Source organism: Boleophthalmus pectinirostris, unplaced genomic scaffold, assembly GCF_026225935.1.
Source record: "Boleophthalmus pectinirostris isolate CB_2022bp ecotype Guang Dong unplaced genomic scaffold, ASM2622593v1 HiC_scaffold_6, whole genome shotgun sequence".
NCBI classification, from domain to species: Eukaryota; Metazoa; Chordata; class Actinopteri; order Gobiiformes; family Gobiidae; genus Boleophthalmus; species Boleophthalmus pectinirostris.
Window position 1 is genome coordinate 25,614,501 of NW_026571447.1, and position 20,526 is coordinate 25,635,026.

General features: G+C 39.1%; 2 protein-coding genes across 5 annotated transcripts in view; one reads left to right on the forward strand and one right to left on the reverse strand.

The window, feature by feature from the left end:
- Positions 1 to 253: 253 nt before the first annotated feature.
- cpvl (carboxypeptidase vitellogenic like) lies at positions 254 to 4,975 on the forward strand. Its single transcript, XM_020937441.2, has 13 exons — positions 254 to 354; positions 452 to 636; positions 858 to 979; positions 1,653 to 1,767; positions 2,028 to 2,086; positions 2,157 to 2,236; positions 2,645 to 2,711; positions 2,803 to 2,925; positions 3,058 to 3,189; positions 3,391 to 3,489; positions 3,631 to 3,804; positions 4,374 to 4,556; positions 4,623 to 4,975. Exons 1-13 carry the CDS (start codon positions 350 to 352, stop codon positions 4,719 to 4,721), a joined length of 1,443 nt encoding a protein of 480 aa, XP_020793100.1. The 5' UTR covers positions 254 to 349; the 3' UTR covers positions 4,722 to 4,975.
- Positions 4,976 to 5,495: 520 nt separating this feature from the next.
- creb5b (cAMP responsive element binding protein 5b) overlaps positions 5,496 to 20,526 on the reverse strand; it is a 38,616-nt gene continuing 23,585 nt past the window's right edge. For 3 of the 4 annotated variants that reach the window (XM_055164021.1, XM_020937530.2, XM_055164022.1), the window contains 4 exons: positions 11,216 to 11,518; positions 9,433 to 9,660; positions 8,645 to 8,753; positions 5,496 to 7,754 (listed from right to left, as the gene is read on the reverse strand). In XM_055164021.1, coding sequence (XP_055019996.1) covers positions 7,600 to 7,754; positions 8,645 to 8,753; positions 9,433 to 9,660; positions 11,216 to 11,518 — 795 coding nt within the window. In that variant the 3' untranslated portion in view covers positions 5,496 to 7,599. The remainder of the gene's footprint in view (positions 7,755 to 8,644; positions 8,754 to 9,432; positions 9,661 to 11,215; positions 11,519 to 20,526) is intronic. The other variant, XR_008633468.1, reaches the window with a different exon arrangement.

Sequence of the window (20,526 nt, forward strand, 5' to 3'; positions counted from 1 at the left end):
TTGAAGAGTTGAAGACATTTTAGGAAAATAACCTGAACTCGTTATGATGTAGCAAATTTAAGACACGTTTTAAATCAATTTCATGATGATTATCTTTGAAGACTTCATTTTTGGGTTTGTGTGTATTTTCTTTCTTTTTTTTTTCTTTTTCCGCGTGCAATAAGCTTTAAATGGGTTTGTGATTACCTCGTATTAATAAAAAAAAAAGAAAAAAAGAAAAAAGAAAAAAGATTTAAACAAACGCCGATCACGTGACAGAACACATGATCACTGAGACTGACCACGTGATTTTTCTCCCACTCTGTTCGCAACAACAACTTAGGACCATTTAACCAGGACCACCACGAAAATGGGGTACGGTTCATATTTTGTTTGATTTTCTCTTATGAATCATTCTCGGTCGTTTGATGCTTGTAGTTTGATTGACATCTTGTAAATAATATCCCCACAGGATTCTTAAAGAAACTCTTGGCTTCCTGTTACTTTATCTTTTTTCAATTGAGGCTGCACACGCCAGGAGCTGCTCCACTTTTTTCTGCCACAAATATCATCACCGCGTTAGCCGCCCCAGCGGAGTGGACCCGGGCTCACCGCTTTTCCTCACTCCCTACCTGGAGAAGGGCGCCATAGATGAAGGTACAAGCAAGCAGTGCAATAACCACAGGGGCACAGTGCTTCTTAGGGCCAGTGTAAAACGTCCTTGCATTCCTTGTATTGATCCATAAGTCATTTTGTGAGGTAATTTGTAGGCAATCCTTTTAAGCAGTGTTATATAGTAAGCCTATTGCTTTTGACATGGAAGGGAATGAACCTGTTGGGGGTTGCCTCTAAACAATGCCTATTTTACCTTTTTACAGCCAGAAAACTGAGTCTGGTTGGCAAACTGCCCGGTGACAACGTGAAGAGCTATGCTGGCTATTTCACAGTCAACAAGGAGTACAACAGCAACCTCTTCTTTTGGTTTGTCCCTGCACTTATGGTGAGTGTACTTACTTCCCTCATAAACACAGCAAAATGTTGAAGTCAGCAGTTATTACATCTGTTCAGCTCAGTTCAACTACGTGTCATATGACTTTGACTTGATAAAACGTTTTGGCATCAGGTAAACAGTAGTCTAAGGTATAGACACACACTGATGGACAGCCATCAAAATGAAATATAAGTAACAAATTCTACAAAGAGTTGTAAAAATAAATAAATAAATAAGATAGGAGACCTAAAGAGTAATATAGAGTAATATAACTCTTTAATATAGTATTGCTAATATTGGCTAATATCATAATTATGCAAAGTAATAACATGGCTTATTTTAATAACTACCAGATTTACTTGATAACTGTATAAAATTTAGAAAAAATTTATAAACACTGAATTTTGATTTATAATGCAAAAAAACATAATCCTTAAAAATCCTCATGTGGTTTAGTACTTCATTTCATAAAGTAAAATCAAATGCTTTTTTTTCAGCATACATACAGAGTTGCATTACTATTATATTAGCTTTAAAAAATTTTGAATTATTTTTATATTGTGTTCTTTAAGCCACTGTAATTTCTGTTGGTAATTCAAAGTTTGTCAGTCTATTATCAGGCTCTTCAATAACCCACTGTCTCCACAAGATGGCGCTGACACACTGACTTTCCTCTCACTAGGCAAACCGGGACAAGGCTCCTGTTCTGCTGTGGCTACAGGGGGGCCCCGGGGGCACTTCACTTTTTGGCCTGTTTGTAGAACACGGCCCATATGTGGTCTATAAGAACATGACTGGTAAAGCACAAACCTTACTGTTCGCACTTTAAAGTGCACAATGTAACTTTTCTGTTGGGGGCATACGCCATCTGTTTCTCTCTATAGACATGCTACTTCTTTACCTGGTTCCACAGTATGACATTAAATCTAATGCCACTTTGCAAAGCTATAGCAGCTTCATGGAGACAAGCAGGAGGCGTACCTTCTGAAAAGTTACATGGTGTACATTTAAGGAGTGAACAATATATATTTAAGCATCCTACTTTTTCCTTTTACAGTGGGGATGAGGGACTATGCTTGGACATCCAGATATTCGGTGCTGTACATCGACAATCCGGTTGGTATTTACTGTTGCTTATAAACACTATTGTTACACTCTTGAGTAAATGTGTAAAATGATTTCTTAGGTTGGCACAGGATTCAGCTTCACAGATGACGACAGAGGTTTTGCTCAGAATCAAGACGATGTTGGCCGTGATCTATATAAGTTTGTATTTCAAATTCATATTCAGTATTTTAAAAGGTGCACTATGTAACTTTTAAGGTGGGGGTTTCGCTACATTCTTGTCTCCATGGAATGTTCCAGTGTACGGCATTAAAATTATCCATTTTACATTTATTCAATTACAAATGTTTTTTTTACTTAAACATGCCTTGATTAATCATACATTCTTACTGTGAACAGCTCATCTCTCCACAGATCTGACCTGTAACATATCCTGGTGGTGCCACCTGCTTGTATCTAAGGAGATGGATAAGTTTAATGCCATACTGTAAAATATTCCAGACAAAGCAATAACATCTACATGGAGATGGGCAGAAAATTTAGATAGTGCACATTTAATTAACAGTTAACTAAAGTAACACTTGTCTTTGTCTTTTGCTTTTCATAAAGTGCTCTCACACAGTTCTTCCAGATGTTCCCAGAATACCAAGACAATGAATTTTATGCAACTGGAGAGGTATAAGGAAGTTTACTTTTCAAACCATTTTAGTTATTATTTTTTATTTAAAACAATTAATATCTAATATAACAGTTCTTGTCTCTTGCAGTCCTATGCTGGAAAATATGTCCCAGCTGTGTCCTATTACATCCATAAAAACAATCCCTCTGCCAAAATTAAGATTAATTTCAAGGGGATGGCTATTGGTGATGGACTGTGCGATCCTGAATTGGTGAGTTTTGCTTTCACTTTGAATCAAAATTAAAGTCTTCTTTTTTCACAGTAAAAATAAGATCAGTATTATAAATTAGTTTGCATATTTGCTTGGATACAATTAAATCTTTCTATATTTTAACTGTTGCAGATGCTGGGTGGCTACGGCGAGTTCTTGTATCAAACAGGAATGATTGATGAACTACAAAAGGAGTATGTGAACCAGCAGACTGACCTGGGAGTACAGCTCATCCAGCAGGAAAAATGGATTGACGCATTCAAAGTACGTTGTCAAAAATACAATATACAGACACAAATCAATACTAGTGTCAAAGCTGATATTGATTAATGAATGAATGAATGTATGAATGTATGAATGAATGAAAAGGTATTTAGACTGAAAAAATACATACTAAATTATTTTACAGAAGTTTTCAGAATTTAAGAATTGTTTGAATTGTTTCAAATTACAAATTGATTTCAGGTTTTTGATAAACTATTGAATGGCGATCTAGACCCATATCCATCCTTTTTCCAAAACGCTACAGGCTGCACCAACTACTTCAACTACATGACATGTTTGGTAAAGTATACAACTTGCAGATTTATTGTAAATTTAGAAGAATAAAATGCTATAAATAACTACAAAAAAAAAAAAAAGTAAAAAATGTCAGAACAACTATTACTGCCACTACCTATTACTAAAACTAAATATAATCTAAAGGAGCCAGAGGACCAGGAGTACTTTGGAGAGTTTGTGACTCTCCCTTCAGTGCGGAGTGCCATACATGTGGGTAACCTGACTTTTCATGATGGTTCAGAGGTGGAGAAACATCTGATGCAGGATGTCATGAAGAGCATCAAGCCTTGGCTGGGAGTGCTCATGGACAACTATAGGGTGAGGGCAATCTCCCATTTTACAATCTTCTCTTAATGAGTGTTTTTTACTTCACATATTTTCCTTATCAAAAACCATCAGTATTGAAGACTAAACTGGATGTAAAATAGGTCAATTCCAAAATAATTAGCAAATTTCATATTAGACTGAATGATTAAAAGTGCACTATGTAAATCTTCTGGTGAAGCATCCTCCATCTGGTTTTCATCATGGAGTTATTATTGCTTTGCCTGGAATGTTCCACAGTATGACATTAAACATATAAATCTCCAAGACAAGCAGACACCAGGCCGAGTTACAAGTCAGATCTGTGGAGAGGCTACCATGCTTACAATCAGAATGCATGCTTTCAAGGTACTGAATAAATGCAAAAGTTTTAATACTAGACTTTCAAATATTTCAGGCAAAGCAATAACCTCTCCATGGAAAAAGCAGCTCAGCCTCACTAGAAAAGTTACATAGTTACATTTTATTAAAATTAAGAACTGCATAGAGCACCATTTGGACATGTACCGTGTTTTCAATCCATCTAAATGTTTTTTGTGTTTGATCTGTTGTAAATGATCCAGGTGTTGATCTACAGTGGTCAGCTGGATGTGATTGTAGCCGCTCCCCTCACAGAGAGGTTTCTGCCCACTGTGAACTGGAGCAGAGCAGCAGAGTACAAAAAGGCCCCACGCTTCCCCTGGAAGATTCAGCCCAGCGACACAGAGGTGGCAGGTTACGTTCGACAAGTGGGAGAGTTTTTCCAGGTAAAATCCTCATTATGAACCTAAAAGCAGTATTTTAGAGGGTAATTCTGATGTGTGGTCACACAGGTCATCATTCGAGGAGGCGGGCACATTTTGCCCTATGACCAGCCAGAACGTTCCTTTGACATGATTGACAGGTTTCTTTCCACTCTTGGCTGGGTATAAACATACATTTCCTGTAATTTATCAGAAACCTGTTCATTTTAACAGATCAAAGAAATAATGACCACTCTTGACAGTATTGATTTTAAAAATGTAAATCATCAATTATCATTTCTAACAGACACAATGCATGACTGCTTAACTGTTGTTTGGGAGCTGGGACAATGAGGGAAAGTTATTTATCAAATTAATAATGTTCAAATGAAATACTTGAAACTATTTTTTTTTTTTAAAATAAAGAGTTTAAAAGCCAAAAAGTGATGTTTTGGTGAAGTCAACAAGGTCAACATTATATTATTCCTTCTGCTGTCCACTAAAGCTGTACTCTTTATTTGCCCACCAGGAGTCACTGTGTAGTAGGGAGTAGACTTTGGTATATTATTTACATGTACTCTGTTTCTCTTTATTGAGCAAAAAAAATCTATTTGCATGTTTAGGGCAATGATATCTGAACAAAGAATGAAAAATGAACTAAAACTAAACTAAAATTGTTGATATGCATCTGCTTAAAGTTGCTGATGCTGACATAACAAAACTGCTGCACTGAAGATAAGTTACATGTTATTTCATCAGATGACTATCAAGCTGTCTAGACCATTCAATAATTAATGAGCATTCTAAACCTTTAAAAGATATAAGTATTTAATGAGCAGTGTTTTGAAGCAGCACGCATCATTAGTTCTTATGATGGATGTTGTTCTGCTTTTTCACATCCCTGGAGTCGGACAAACCTCCACCGTCATCAGGTTTTCAACATTACTCACTGGGCTCACGGTAAAGATTGTTACAGAACAAGTGCTTTATTGTTCATACCGTAATGTAACTGCAGTGATGCCTTTCCATCTGTACAAATGTAAACAACTTTAGACCATGACAAATAGACACATGTATAAAAGGATGCAGACAATGGAGTTAACAGTTCATTACATTAAACATATGTAAGCAGTGAAGTAAGCCTCGACGCAGGACAGAAGGCAACAAGTGCAAACGTAACTGTATTTTACACATATGTACCACGCATTTACTCCTCTCATGAAGAAAGGTGGTTGCATTAAATGTACAGGATTACATAAAGGAATATTATGTACACTATATATAGTTTAATATTTAAAATAATACAATTCTAATATCATTAATGTTTTGGAGATCATCTCCCCTCAAATAATTGCACACACACTTTGAATTTTCAACTGCTAATGCAGTACACTGTTACAATGAAACTACCGTTTCCAGTTGAAGTTGAGGTCAATACAACTTTTTCACATGCAAAAAGGTTAATTTGGAATGATCTATGAAACTAGATATGTTTTAAAAACTACAACCAAATATAAGGCAAGCTTCATATCAAAATGCTTGGTATGACAAAGCCCTTTTTGAGAGAATGCACTTCTCCATCTCTGAGACCCATCACTCTACACTGAAGAGGTCATATCAGAGAAAAACAGTCCAATGCCGCAGTTAGCTTCCTTCATACATGGCGCTGTTGAGTTTTAAAGGGGACAAAACTTAACAGTTATTTGGGGCCTCTGATGATAAGCTCACCTTTGTTTGGACAGATAGAATATCATAAAGCCAAACACTTCGCTGGTGTGTAGAAACGGGCAGTCACTGAGAATTACTTGGACCTTAATATGGCTATTTGAGCCTCTGTGAGACAGAGGGCAAAGTGCATAGACAGCTCTGCGCCCGCTCCACCTGTTAGTGGAATGTATCTCATCCACCCATCTGTAAAACACAGTGCATAATGGTCATGCTCATTAAGCAACATTCCTGGTCATCGGGAAAAAGTACATGAGAAGGCATTACGTTTCAAGGCAGGGAGATGGAGAAGCTCAAGTCTAGTTCAGTCTATTCCATTGGCATTTTGAAACACATGAGATGCCTGAGAGAAAGCACTGATGGAGAGTTCAAAGGTCACATCCAGAGCAGTATCGCGCTTCTTTCTAGGCTGATTTTTGGTCTTACATGCAGCAGTCCAGTCACAGACACTTTTCTCATAGTTACCAAGAGAAGAAACATTGATTGTTCTGAAGAAATGATAAGAGTGGCACCACACTGCCCACGCTCATGTAAAAGGCTTCAGGCACATTGTGACACAAGCACAGATACAAAATGCTCCTCTGATAAACATGCCCATCCACACGCTACGAGCTGAACTTTGTTCTGAGACAGAAAAACACATGCGTTCACAAACAAAACAAAAGGTTACATTTATAGTCATTAGGAAAGATGATCCAAACACTGGATCTAAATGCATAAAGAGAAAGAGCCACTATATTAAAAGCTTCGATTGGTCCTGGAGAGTGGAGTGTGAACCCCAAGCTGCCTCACTGGTGTCACAGTGTACAGTTCTAAAGCTACAACAGCGCTGCATGTGGCTTGGCCACATCGATCACAGCGGGGAGATACTTTATAAACAGGATAAGTGTCGGACGATCAATACTGAGATGTATTGCTTCTATTTGATCTTATACATTTGTAGCACTCTTTAAGAATACCACCGTGGGTAACAGTCACATCCAAGTCCCCTTAGACAGCTCCATGTTTCATATGAACACTGCATAGAGCTGATAGGGTCTCTGTGACACAGTCTGACCTGGAGGGCTGCTGTGGGGGGCAGTCAGAAGATGGTGTCCATTTCCTTATGAACAACTCATAGGTCCATTCTGTACCACAAAAAGCTGAACGTCTTTTAAAGGCTGTATGGGATTAGCTAAACTGCCTTTGAGCAAAAGCTGGTTAAACAGATCATAGAACATGTAAGCATTGATTTAGTACGATCTGTTTATAAAAATACACATGAAGCTACTGTATAAAGAGCTGAGGTTTGTCGTCATGAGGGAAGGGCCAGAGCACAGGGGCTGGTCAGTCTCTCTGTTCTCTAGTGAATAGGGTTAATGTCTGTGCGATGATTGGCTTGTCCATGCACACCGCTGCCCCCTACAGCTGTGGTGGAGGTGGTGATGGTGTTGTGCTGGATGACTTGTTGCTGAGAGCACACTGGGGCCGGACTGCCTGCGGGACTGGACTCTGGACCTGGACACAGACACAGTAACAACACTGAGAAGTGGAGCAAACTAGCAATACAAATCCAAAAAACATAACAAAAACAAACCTGCACACTTTAACACATGGCTTTGAAAGTTTAGAGTAATGGAGTAATAATTCATCTTTTACATTTTTATGGAAGAACTGGGCATGAACAACAACAATAAACTGACAGTGATTTTTCTAAAAAGCAATTAGTAATAGCAATTGAGATTAGATTTGTGATATACGTTAGAAAAGAAGGATTCTGTTTAGAGTGCACATTGTAAGCTCAGTATTAGCATCTGAGGGACTGAAAGACAAGAAATCAAAACTGATAAACTAATACAAAAATCCCATGAGATTCAGCAAGATTTTCTATAAAAAGAGAATATTTTGTCCTTTTTAGAGGACTTTATATATATATTAAAATAACTGTGACTTCTAATACTTGCTCCAACTTAAATTATGATTTTAATTCCATTGCAATATGCTATTTGTGTTATTTTCCTGTGCCTCACAGGGAGGTGCCTTTCCCCCAATTACACTGAAATGTCACTTGTAACTGTGTCATGGGTGGGGCTCTGGATTCATAATGATTGGACGTGGGTGCTGCTAATCAGAACGAGGTGGTACATCCATGAGTTTGAATTCTATAGTCAGTGACATGTTTGCAGTGCGTGGGAATGCAGCTTTTGGGATGGAAAAAGGTTTGTGCACATTTTCCAGCTAAACTCTTTCCACTGAGATTTTGACTGTGTGAGAGACTCATCATATCTGTTAGTATGGACCTAGATAACAAGTATTTTCACATAGTAATTATTTTATCAGGACTTGGTTGAAAGCACAGAGATAAAGTGAGTGTTGTTTTAAACTCCTAAAGTGAGTGCATTACTCACTGAGGTAACCTTGGGACTCCTTCTGCATGGTGGTGATGGGGCAGTCCTTATGTGTGAGGAGCAGCTGCTTGAGCTGAGTAACCTCGTTCTTTAGCAGTGTCACTTCATTCTGAAATACAGAAAATATTACACATTTGTACTGGGACCTGTACAGGAAGAATAGACTGTTTATTAGGAGAAGAATGAACATTTGTATCATTTGGAAGAGAAAACTCAATCAAATAGATTTTAACTACAGGAGCAATTAAAATGTGATTAATTGAATAGCCCCAGGAGTAGGTGGACCATATTTGCATTATGTAACTTTTCTGGTGGAGGGTCTGCCATCTTCTTGTGTCCAATAAGACATTATTGCTTTGCTTAACATTACACAATATGGCATTAAACTTGTATAGTATGTCCATGGTGACAAGCAAGTGACACCACAAGACAAGTTACAGGTCATATCTAGATCTGTGGACATCATAGATTCAAAGAAGAAAAAAAACTGTAATTGAACAAATACGAGATAGCTGAGTAATGACATACTGTGATACTAGTTCCCAGCAGAGCAATGACATTTTTATTTGGTTCATTTGGAACAAGCACATGATGGACGCTCCACCAGAAGTTATAGAGTCTTTAAACTAACAAGTGCACTTCACTACCCTTTTCATTTTAAGACATGTCTCTAATCTAAACTCTCAATTGAAAGACTTGAAAATGAATTGAATGATGCATTATCTTATTGTCTGTAATCTATAGTCAGTAGTTTGTAGATTATGTCACGCGATCTGTTTGTGGAGTACCTGCAGTTGCATGTTGGTCTGTGTCAGCTCCTCTGCTTTTTTCTCTAAAGACATGACCCACACTTTTCTCTTCTGTCTGCACCTGGTCGCTGCCGCCCTGTTGCGTTCTAAAAACTTGCGGCGTCGTTCATCTGGGTCTTCGTCCACAACTCGTCGGCGCCGCCCACTGCCCGGAGGAGGCGACTGCAGCGTCTGTGTGGGCTGCATCTGCTGTGTGGCTGGGGACATCTGGAACAACATCAGTAGACGTGATTTTTATTTGTCACATATGGATGAATATACATTTTGGCCCACAAAAAGGTGATGAGATTTGTAAGGAGTATCTATTTTGATTAAGGTTTGTGCTGAAAAGACTGTCAGTAATTGTAAAGGAGTCTGTTCCCAAAAAACACAATAATTAAAGACAATTTAATCAAAAATCTCTTTGCAGATTAACTTTTTAAATACGACACATAATTAGGTTTGGCTCTTGGCACGCTAATATTAATTTTGGCCCATAGAGGGGAAAAAAGTTTCGGCATCCCATTGTAGACAATATATTCACTACTTCGTGGAGTTGCATATATAAAATATGCTTACAGTCACACCATCCTTGTATTGTAACTGTACCAACTGAATGCCATGGTCCCTGTTATTTTCTCTATTCACATACTGCATCATTGATCTGTCTGCAGATGCCACACCTGGAAAACAACCGGCAGTCTAAACATGCATCTATACATTACTCCACTAATTTATGTTTGGCTTCTGCCCAAAAACAACATCTGCTTGTACCCATGTGCCATTGCCAAGCTGTGGGCGGGACTATGGGCGTGGCTGTAGCCTGAGTGAGTGACTGCTCTGACTCACCTGGCGGCCCACTTTGTTAAAGAGGTGTGAGGGAGCAGTTTCCACCAGACCACCGCCCACTTCCCTCAGACGGAGCTGTCCAGACTGAGTCTACAGGAGTTGCAATGCACTGACAAATCCTGACAGGGACTTGGCAAGGTCAAGTGTGTTCAGTCTTCAGCTCATTACCATTTTTATAAGGACCACGGAAAATACAAGCTTCTTTAATGGCCCCTGTGCATATGCTGAGTGTTGTTCTAATGTCCTAATGGCACATTTGGAACATATAGTCAATAGCATCTCAGGCCAAAACACTAAGCATTGTAGCAGACAATGTAAAGACCATGTAATGATACTATATTGGGCAGTATCAATATTATTGCTGTGTTCGACTACATCAATATTCAGTGTTATTCATATTTTGTGTATCTTGGCAGCACAATCATTGTTGATAAGTAAAGACGCTTGAGATTGCACCTGCGGCGGTTTTATGGGTGCATTAAAATGCAAATATTAAAATAAACAAACAAAAAACAGGCAGGCACTGGTAAGGTCAGATCCACAGAGGAATTACTGGATTTAGTGCCGTGTCTACAGTTAAAGGTTAGGCCAGTCACTGAATATAAGAATACTATTTAGATGGTTGTTGTTGGCCTAAATCAACTGATAATGTCTGAAATCTTCTAATGTTCCATTATAAGTCAAAGAATAAATAGCTTTTCGATCAATTCTGTGATAACTTTGTATTAATTGTATCCAAAAATTTAAAATTTAATTAAACTAAAAATTTTATTAAATTAAATAAAAAATATCCAGAACAAAAAAACAAAACTCAATGCATCTCTAATCAAAACTAAGCCACACCTCTCAGTAACAGTGGCCGTGTGCTTTGTCCCGTGCTCTGAGGGGGGGCAATTTGTTCTAAAACGGCTCTCATAAATGCTGGGTGTCTCACCTGTGAAGGATGCATAGGTGCATGGGGCGAGCTCTGGTGCGGGTGTCCCGGGTGCAGATGGGGGTTGTGGGAGTTGTGGTGGGGGGCGTGTCCTTGGTGATGATGCGCTCCAGGGCTGTGATGATGGTGTCCGTGGTGCTGGTAGGCGTGGGGTGGAGCCTGCAGGTGCGGGTGCGGGTGGGAGTGCATGTGGTGGTGACCCTGCTCCTGTCGCGAGGTCATCATCTCCATCATGTGACCCATAGAGTTCATGTTGCCGTTGGCGATGGCTCCAGGGTGCTGAGAAAGTGCAGCTTTCAGCCTCTGAGTGGACAAAAGAGGGAAAATTAATCAGCCCATCCGTGCTGATATCCAAGTCGTTACTGTGCAGAGCCTGCCCGCCATAAAATGATGAACTGCCTCATAAATCTAGATGTCACTGTGAGAAATCAAAGCTAGTTAGCCTGTCCTCTGTCTATCCTTCAAAGCTGTCAGAGCCCCATTTCAGCGCCCCTCTTTTCATATCACTAATAGCCTTTTCCTCGTAACGATGCTGTGTGACTGAGGAGCTGTCTGTGGGGTGAGCCATGTCATGTGCTGCTTTGTTGTTTTAACCAGAGTCTGGATCTATATGTACTGTGTTTGACAATACAACCTCTCCTCAAAACCACAAGGCATAAAACACTGCCGTCTTTTTATGTCTACTTTTAAATATTCTAACAGCAAATGGCAGAGGAATGTAGACACAGACAGCACAATACATACATTTTATCTCATACTTGTGTTTTGTTTTTCCTAATACGATAAAACTTGAGTTTTTGTTTTGGTTTGAGTCTCACAGTTTTGTCCCTTCCCCCCTCTCCAGCTGCTGTCAGTAGTCCACACTCTGTCCAGGGTCTGTATCTTTTAACAACCTTCACATTCATGATTCCCATTGGGAATGACATCCAGCTGGTTTGGATCACGGAGCGAAGACATGGTCTGAGCACTCTGCTTTCTTACTGTCCAACTCTGAGCCCTATTCACCACACTGAGGTTAGGTTCAGTTTTATGCAGTTATGGTAGGCACTTTCATGTAGTGTTGCCATAATACTCAAATTCTGAAACTAGAAAAAGGCTTGATACACAATACTGACTTTGATACGAATGGCAATAAAATCATACTTTTTTGACAGTATAATGTAATTTTAAACACAAACTTTCTACCATACCTCATACTAATTTATTTACAAATCTATTCTAAAACACTTTTTATGTTTAAATGTGTGTTTTTTTCAGTTCCAGTACTTATTTAAGTGTGTATCTAGTTGCAATAATAGTTTTAGAACTACTTATTATTTGGGTATAAATCTTTTTGACAACCCTTTTTTCATGTGATAATTGATGTATCAGTCTCATTGTGGGCAACATTCATGTAAACAGAGCACTTGAAACCAGCCTGACATAATGAACTTGCCAAGCCAGTTTTCTTTGAGAGCAGTTTCTGTCAAAGATGCCGATCATGGTATTAGAGACATCGCTGTACACTACACTTCATAAAATACTCATCTAACTCTTTTCCTGTTTAGACATAAAGCAGAGTACTCATAAACAGCTCACACCCACACACCTGCCGACCAACTTCAACAAACTACAACCACAGAAACAGCACCTTACTATACAGGACCACAGCGCTATATGATGGTGACAATATACCACAAAGATCACATGACATGACAGCGACAGATATGAGTGGGAAGTTACAGAGCTAGTTACCGCTTTTTAATCCACGTCTGATTCAAATATAATACAAATAGTTGCTCTTACAAGCCTTCTGAATATCCAAAAAGACTCAACACAATACAATACACACCTGTTACCTTCCTCAGAGCTCCTCCATAAGCCCCTCCCCCTGGAACCCAACACCAATCAGAGAGTCACAATCTCCAGACACTTTGTCACAGTATCATCAAAATAAATGAATCTTTGCTGATTCATTTATAATTTTTTTTTTTTTAATTAAAAGACAATTTATGAAAAAAAACCCAGAATTGATTACATGCTTAAGACTGCACAAACAGGCTCTTATAGTATTAGTACATAAGTTTTTGGGCAATTCATGTTACAGCTACAAGTTCTGCTTTTACTTCTCAAGCCTTACCTCTTTCATTATTATAGTTTTAAGCCTCTGCAAAGCCTTCACAGTGTTTATGTCACAAGTTTAGCAAAAGCAATAAGCTCAAGACTGAGAGGAAAATCAGCTGCAGTGCACAGCCAATTACCTCCCAATATTCCAAATTTAACCCTCATCAGCATAAATATACCTGTGATATGACCCAGCCCCAATGCATATAGCCTGCAAGTAACAGAGGAACACGCTGGGAAGGACATATAGGGGTAAGGGGAGGTGCTGTGGGACAGTGATAAAAAGCATAGAGGTGGGGAGGGGGGGGGGGGGGCTTGATGGCTTCAAGTGTCTCCTCGCGAACAACACAGAGAGAGTGCACATTTATTAGTGTCTCCAGATGAGCCCAGCTGGCAGCGCTTGGCTTTCTGTTTATTAAATGAATTAAGGCCGCATCCGAAGAGCCCTTAAAGTGTCAGAGAACAGAGAGGTCAAAGATGCTCAAAGTCCAGGTCGGACAAAGGTAAATAATCTAGTTAGACACTATAGGTTAGAGTCAGGTGACAACACAACTTTGTCACCTGCACAGAGTTTAGCAGAAGGGCAGGTTAATACCTTTAATGGGCTTGTCCAGAAAAACTAAAAACTGAAGTTCAATAAGGACAAGTAGTAAAGTTAAATAGTTCATCAGCAAAAAGATTAAAGATGAATATGGCAAATTTGTGCATCTTTTCAAAAACAGAAAAAAAATAGACTCCATTTGAATTTATGATATAAAATTTTGGAATGGCATGAAATTAAATCTTACCACAATCTTTGCCTATCCATGTAGCTGCACTGCTGGGCTGGTTCACTCTCACTCACACTCGACTGGTCCACCTCCTTAAGTCTTTGCATCCGTGACCACAGTGACGCAATAGAGGGACGTTAGCATAGTACTGATAGCAGTCTGTGAGGCCTAAAAACCCTCATCAGCGCCTAATGCCTCCTGAACACATGGTTGTATTTCTCCAGACTTGACTAAGCACATGACGCAACCGCCGCATGCATTTGTCTCTAATAACACATTCAGATGCACTTCTCCTGCTGCAACATGGACGCCACAAAAAACAGTCATTAAACAAGTGCAGGTGTGAGCCTGTGGCGGGCACAGACCTTGTCCAAACAGTCTCCTGTGCCAGTCTAATCGACATTAAGAAGAAAAGATGAATGAGATGAACTTATCCTTGTAATATGTAAACTAGAATCTGGTACTCTCATCTTTGCCTTCTGGTATTATGAGGCTGTACACTGTCCTGTTTAATAAATAAATTAAATGAAAGGAGTATTACATCTCCTATATATATTGCACTTTCCTTTCCTACACTTTTGTATAGTTTAAATTATATACCGTACTTACTTTACACCAACATAAATAAATCTGTAAAGCGTAGAATTATATAAATATATATTTTTCTTTTATACAGAAGTATTTTATGGTGTTTAATTATTCCCTGATTGTGGGAAAGATGGACTGGCATGTGCAGAGTTGTGTTTTAGTTTTTTAGTTTTCCTCGAGTTATGCATCATCTCTCTCTCTCAAGAGAGAGAGAGAGAGAGATGCAAAACCACAAAAGTGCATTATTCATTAACTCCATACTTGGTAATAGTAAGCCAGTATTTTAGTCACAGCTGCCCTGGGGTAGCATGACAGAAGTGAGGCAGCCAATCTGTGCTATCGGTCTCCCCACCAATCACACACACCATATTCATATTAGGCAATATAGGTGAACACAATAACAGTTTCCACTGGAGGCACTCCTGCCCCACTGTGGCACCTATTACTATTCAGATTTTATGACTATTCTTCGTGTTCTTTTTCCCCTCAAGACTTTGGAATGGTGAGAAGTACTCAAATGGCACCTGAAACCAATGAGCATCCACAGACACTACATTTCATACATTGTGTCATGTGCACTGAAAGCAGGGCACTTATTGATTTTCCACTGTAAAAACACTGTCCACAGTTTGGTTATCTTCTGACCTGAGACCAGCCATCTCCTCTGCAACCTCTGACCTCTCCACTTACTCGTTTTTTTAGAATGTCTCCTTTATGTGGTGCAGAGATACCAGGTGATCAGCCATTAACGATATTTATGAATGTGCGCTTCCTCTCCTACACTTTGGCTTTGAGTGATGTCTCTGTGAGTGCTCCGGACAGTTTGAGCTGTTCAGATGACTTCATATCTATTAACCCGAGGAGGAGGAGGGACCAGGAGCACAGAGCAGGTACAAGCCCAGAACAGGATGGGTAAATCAAGCCCACCGAGGTCGAGGTGAGCACTTTTATTCCCCATGTACTGTCAGGGGACCCACGGACCCCTGGCGCCGAACAACTGAACGATTTAACCAGTCTGCAGTCATTGTTCTATTGCGGAAAGGTAAGAGTGTGTTTGAGATATTGTATTCAGGGATGCAATATAATGGTCAAGAGGTTTGGTTATAGCAGAAGTAGAAATGTTGATTTCTGAATAGGATGTGTTCATGTTCTACAATTTTATGTTGTTACAATTTCAGATGGAAGGAAAAGGCCTATGTAACTGTTTTTGAAAGAAATATCCACACGTGTGATCCACATTTGTTGAATCCTATCATTATTTGTTGGACATTGGCTCCACAAATCTGCCATATTAATCCTTTATCTTAAAGTTATTTTGCCTGCCAACAATCACGTCTTTGAGGTTGAATAATGGCACCACTTTCTAAAGCTATAATTTCACTTTTGTTTATTTATGCTGACAAAGAAGATGTCAAACTTCTTTTCTGTTTCAGGCGGATAGGCTCAGTAATTACATATATTACACATAAACTAGGTGTGCAAATCTGCAATTTGACAGTTAACAAATTCTACCAAGAAAGCTGACCTGTCTCTAGCTCAGTGTTAAACTATGGGCATTCAAAGATAGTTGAAAAATTGATTCCAAGAATTGGACAATCAATAAAATCTTTTCAGTTTGTCTTGTTGCATTTTTCATTTTAAGGGAATGTTGAGAATTGCTGCAAAAAACATTTTTGTAATCTAGCAGTATATAGTCCTATAGATCCAAACTTCAGACTGGCTTCACATCTGCTGTTAAACGTATATGGCTCTATGACTTTACCAAACGCAGAGAGGATCCAGTTCCATGCTCCTCGACTGTTCTGGTGCTGCTACCCACAAGAGCCAGCCTCTGTCCCCTAAAACTCCACATCCCCATTAGCCCAGTTTTATTAGATTTCCCTGTTCCCAGAGAGGCAGTAACATCCCCCACTCCTCTCAGCACACACCTCTGGCCTGCTCCTCCACCCCCTCTGCCGGCGCTTGCCAAGAGCTGGGGACTGTTAAACTGATTTCCTCTGGGAGTAGCCAGGCAGACTGTCTGATGGGAGTGCTCGGCTGTAACGTCGCCCCCTCTGTCCGCTCCCAAATCCTGGTCTGGGTACATCACACAGGGGCTGCCAGGGCCTCAGTGGGTTTGGGGCAAATAAAAGCAGATCACAGACAGACGGACCATACAGACAAAAGACAGACCACAGACAGGCGGACACAGGCATAGGCCTGTTCCCACTAGTACCTCTCAGAACTACACGACCCTACTCAGTTATACCCAGGAAGACTTTATGTGCTCATGGTGAGTGGTTTCCACTACAGCAAAGGTGAGCAATGTTGTTATATGTCTCAGTGGCATTAAATCACATTAAAAATAAAGACAGTGAAGACTGTCAGCTGTTAAGCAAACAATAAAAAAGTTGGTTTTGCAAATAATTTTGCAGTGCCAAGCCAAAAAGTGATATGAGAAGCTAAATGACAGTATGAGTGGTATTAAATGTTAAATCCTAATTACACAGACCTTTTAACTCAATGTTGTCAGAGCTGTTTTGTAATACGTCCACCGTCGGGCTGCTGACGTCACATTTTAATATTAACTTGGCTCCCAGGTGCCCACACCTGGTGGAAAAGCATAAAAGCTGAGCAGAGGCGGTTGAGTAATGCCAAGAATGGCTGAGACAGATCTCCCCAAACACTACAGATTAGCAATGATCGATTATGGAAAAAAATATAGGTATTACTTAAATCATATTTGAAATCACAATTATTCAAATGACTGTTTTAAATGTACTCTACTTGTACAAAGGTACAATCTATGAGCAACTTTTCCACTCATGGAAACCCATGAACACACTTTTATAATTAATGTTAATAATATGCAATGAAATTGAAATTTGATTAATTGCACAGCCCTAAGACAGACCTCCACATAGCCACAGACAGACGCACACAGACATAGCCACACTGGAGTGGCAGTTGTCCCAGGGCCAGGCTCTTTGGTGGTGCTCTGTAGTGGAGGGCGCAGCAAGCCTCACGCCCTCTAAAGAAGTGTGCTCCAAAGCATGTGCTCATTCTCTTGGCAGCGTCTCCACCCTGTCAACTTAATGGATGGGCCTCTGACTCCAGTCTGCATATCCCCACTGTTCCTCTTGTAAAGCCCTGCTCCAGCACAACCTACACTGTTATCACAACAAGCTTAATCTGAATAAAGAAAATACCCAGCCAGGAAGACTCTGAGGACCCAATAATAAAAGGAATGTCAATCAGCTGCAATAAGTAAATGACTGAGGACTGTGTGCTGATAGCTTCATGCAACATTTGAAGATTTTGTACAAAACACCAAAATCTGATTAGTAAAAGTCATCTATGCCTATATATTGTTGTTGACTTCCTGCTCCAGCTCCCATGGTCTCGTCTGCTCAGAGATGGAAGTCAGTTCACCAAAGTCTATTCATGAGACCTGAACCATGAGTGACTGGCCTTTACATACAAAACAACAGGCAGTCATCCCAACTCAAACAGATGCCACACTCCGGACAAACCCTGGTCCATAACCCCAGCACCGCTCTGTCATTCACTCAACGCGCACAATGGCATTTTGCACTCGGCTTCAGTTGCTACAACAACAACTCCTTCACTTGTGTCTATATGAAATATATGGAGCTAACCTTTCATAACCAACTGTTAAGTACGCACTGTATAAAGATGTCAAGTAGAAATTTCTATGTCACAGATTGAAGTCAAGCAAGTGGAGAGTTTCAGTCTGAAAATCAATTACTGGTGGGCAAAGAGCTCGGAATTTTCGTAAAATTACCTTGAACCACAGAGTAAATCATACTGTCAGTTTAACTCTGACCAATAACATGTGAATAGTACAAATACAGTATGAAATAAGCAATAAAAACAGTTTCAGTAGAGTACTGTAAAGGAGAATTAGTTCTCCTTTACAATATTACAGTTAGTGCTTTTTACCTGGTTAAATAAAGATTAAATAAATAAATAAATAAATAAATGTCCTTTTTTATGAACCAACTTAAGATGGTCTAATAAAAATGTCTACATTGAGTTAGAATGACTTTCAATTCAGATTTTCTTTAAAAAGCAAATCAACAATTGCCAGTATATTGAGATTTTGTGTGCTCAATTAATAAAAAAAAAGTCCTTAGTCCATTTTGCAGTGAATACAGTTTGGTTGCTTCGATAAAGGCCTACATACAGACACATTATACATGTATAGGGTCTGGTGAAGAATGGCTGGATCCGTAGATACAGCTGTGCTCACGGTCTCTCTTCGATGACATCATACAACAACAATGCCACCATTCAGTCTTCACACAGATGTTTCTACAAAACCTGGAGTTGCTTTTACTGTGCTCCTCCTCACAACAGCATTTGCCCTGAGGTGCTCCACAGCTCTGGAACATGCACTCAAGATGTACCGCTGTTCTATTCAAAAGGTAATGGTAACTGTCCGCAAGCAGCTCATTAATATAAAGTGTTGATATCCTGCTGAAATTTTTTTGGAATACAAAAACATGCTTTAACAGGCTCAGAAGACCACACAATTAACTATAACTGTGCAGAAGTATCACCTTATGTCACCTTGTTTGAAAGACAGCATTCTATTCTATTTTTACATTTTATCAAGTCTTACTGCAGCTTTTTGATGCTTTTGTATTACAAATATACTATAGATTGCAATTTAATTTTCACTACCTTCAGCAATGTAATTATGTTATTATCTTGTAGACAACATATCATGCACCTACATGCCTGCCTCTCATATATTTTCATAAGACCATTCATAGCATATAGAATCCTCATTTTCCACTTGAGTATCCCACAGCTGGTTATAATTCCTTGCTATAATATTAAAACCGTAAAAGTGGGCTAAAGGAATTGTAAAAAAGAAAAAAAGTTGCATTGGCACTGTAGAAACACTTCACTTATTGGTTCTCCTGTGTGCTATGAAATGTGTCTTTAAGAGTCACAGCGTTTTTTCCCTCCCCAAGTAAAAAGGAGCACATTTAGAGCATGCCAGGAATTATGTCATCCAGCTCTCCAATGCCAGCTCCACGGCCAACCGAGCTTCGAGAGGGGAACATACATACTATTGTTTACCTCATAAAAAAATCATCACCTCGTCTGATGCTTAGTGACAAATTTATTGTTCTTAGTAACAATGTAAACAACGGGTAATTCAAAGTTAATACATAACACATTTTGGTGCGTGCATTCCAAGTTGTGTCTGATTGAAGCGAGCAGAGAAAAGATATGAAGAAAAAAATTTTGACATGCGTTGAGTACTGACGTCACTGTAAACTAGCTTGATAAGGCAATGTTTGGGCTACCCTAGTATGGGTGAAAAGGATAGCAAATAGAGCATAAATGATAACATTAACAACAATATAAACACAAAATGCTCTGTTCCACCTTGTGATATGTGTTATACAGTGGTAGTTACAAGTTAACAGCTACCTTCCACTTTTAGTTCAGTAGAGATTGGCAAATTTAATATAATACAATTTTTGTGAGCATTTGATATCTCAAAAGTATTATTTAACTGTACCTAAATCTTCAGAGATCTATCTTAAAAGAGATTGGTACAGGCAAAAAAACTATGAAAAAGTTATCCATAGAATGTTATTTGTTGGTTGTTCTGTGCATATTAGATGAATTATTATTTAGAAATATCATAATTTAAGTATTACTCATGAAAAACTCAATAAAAATGCTCTCTTCAGTATAAGACAAGTAAATAAAAATGCATTCATGTATTCCAGTTCCTGTTTAAAAGTGCCATTTTGAGGACCTATGACAATTGAAAAGATTCAATATTTAGTTTTGAATTGTTATTACTGTGGCGTCAGTGCTAATTTT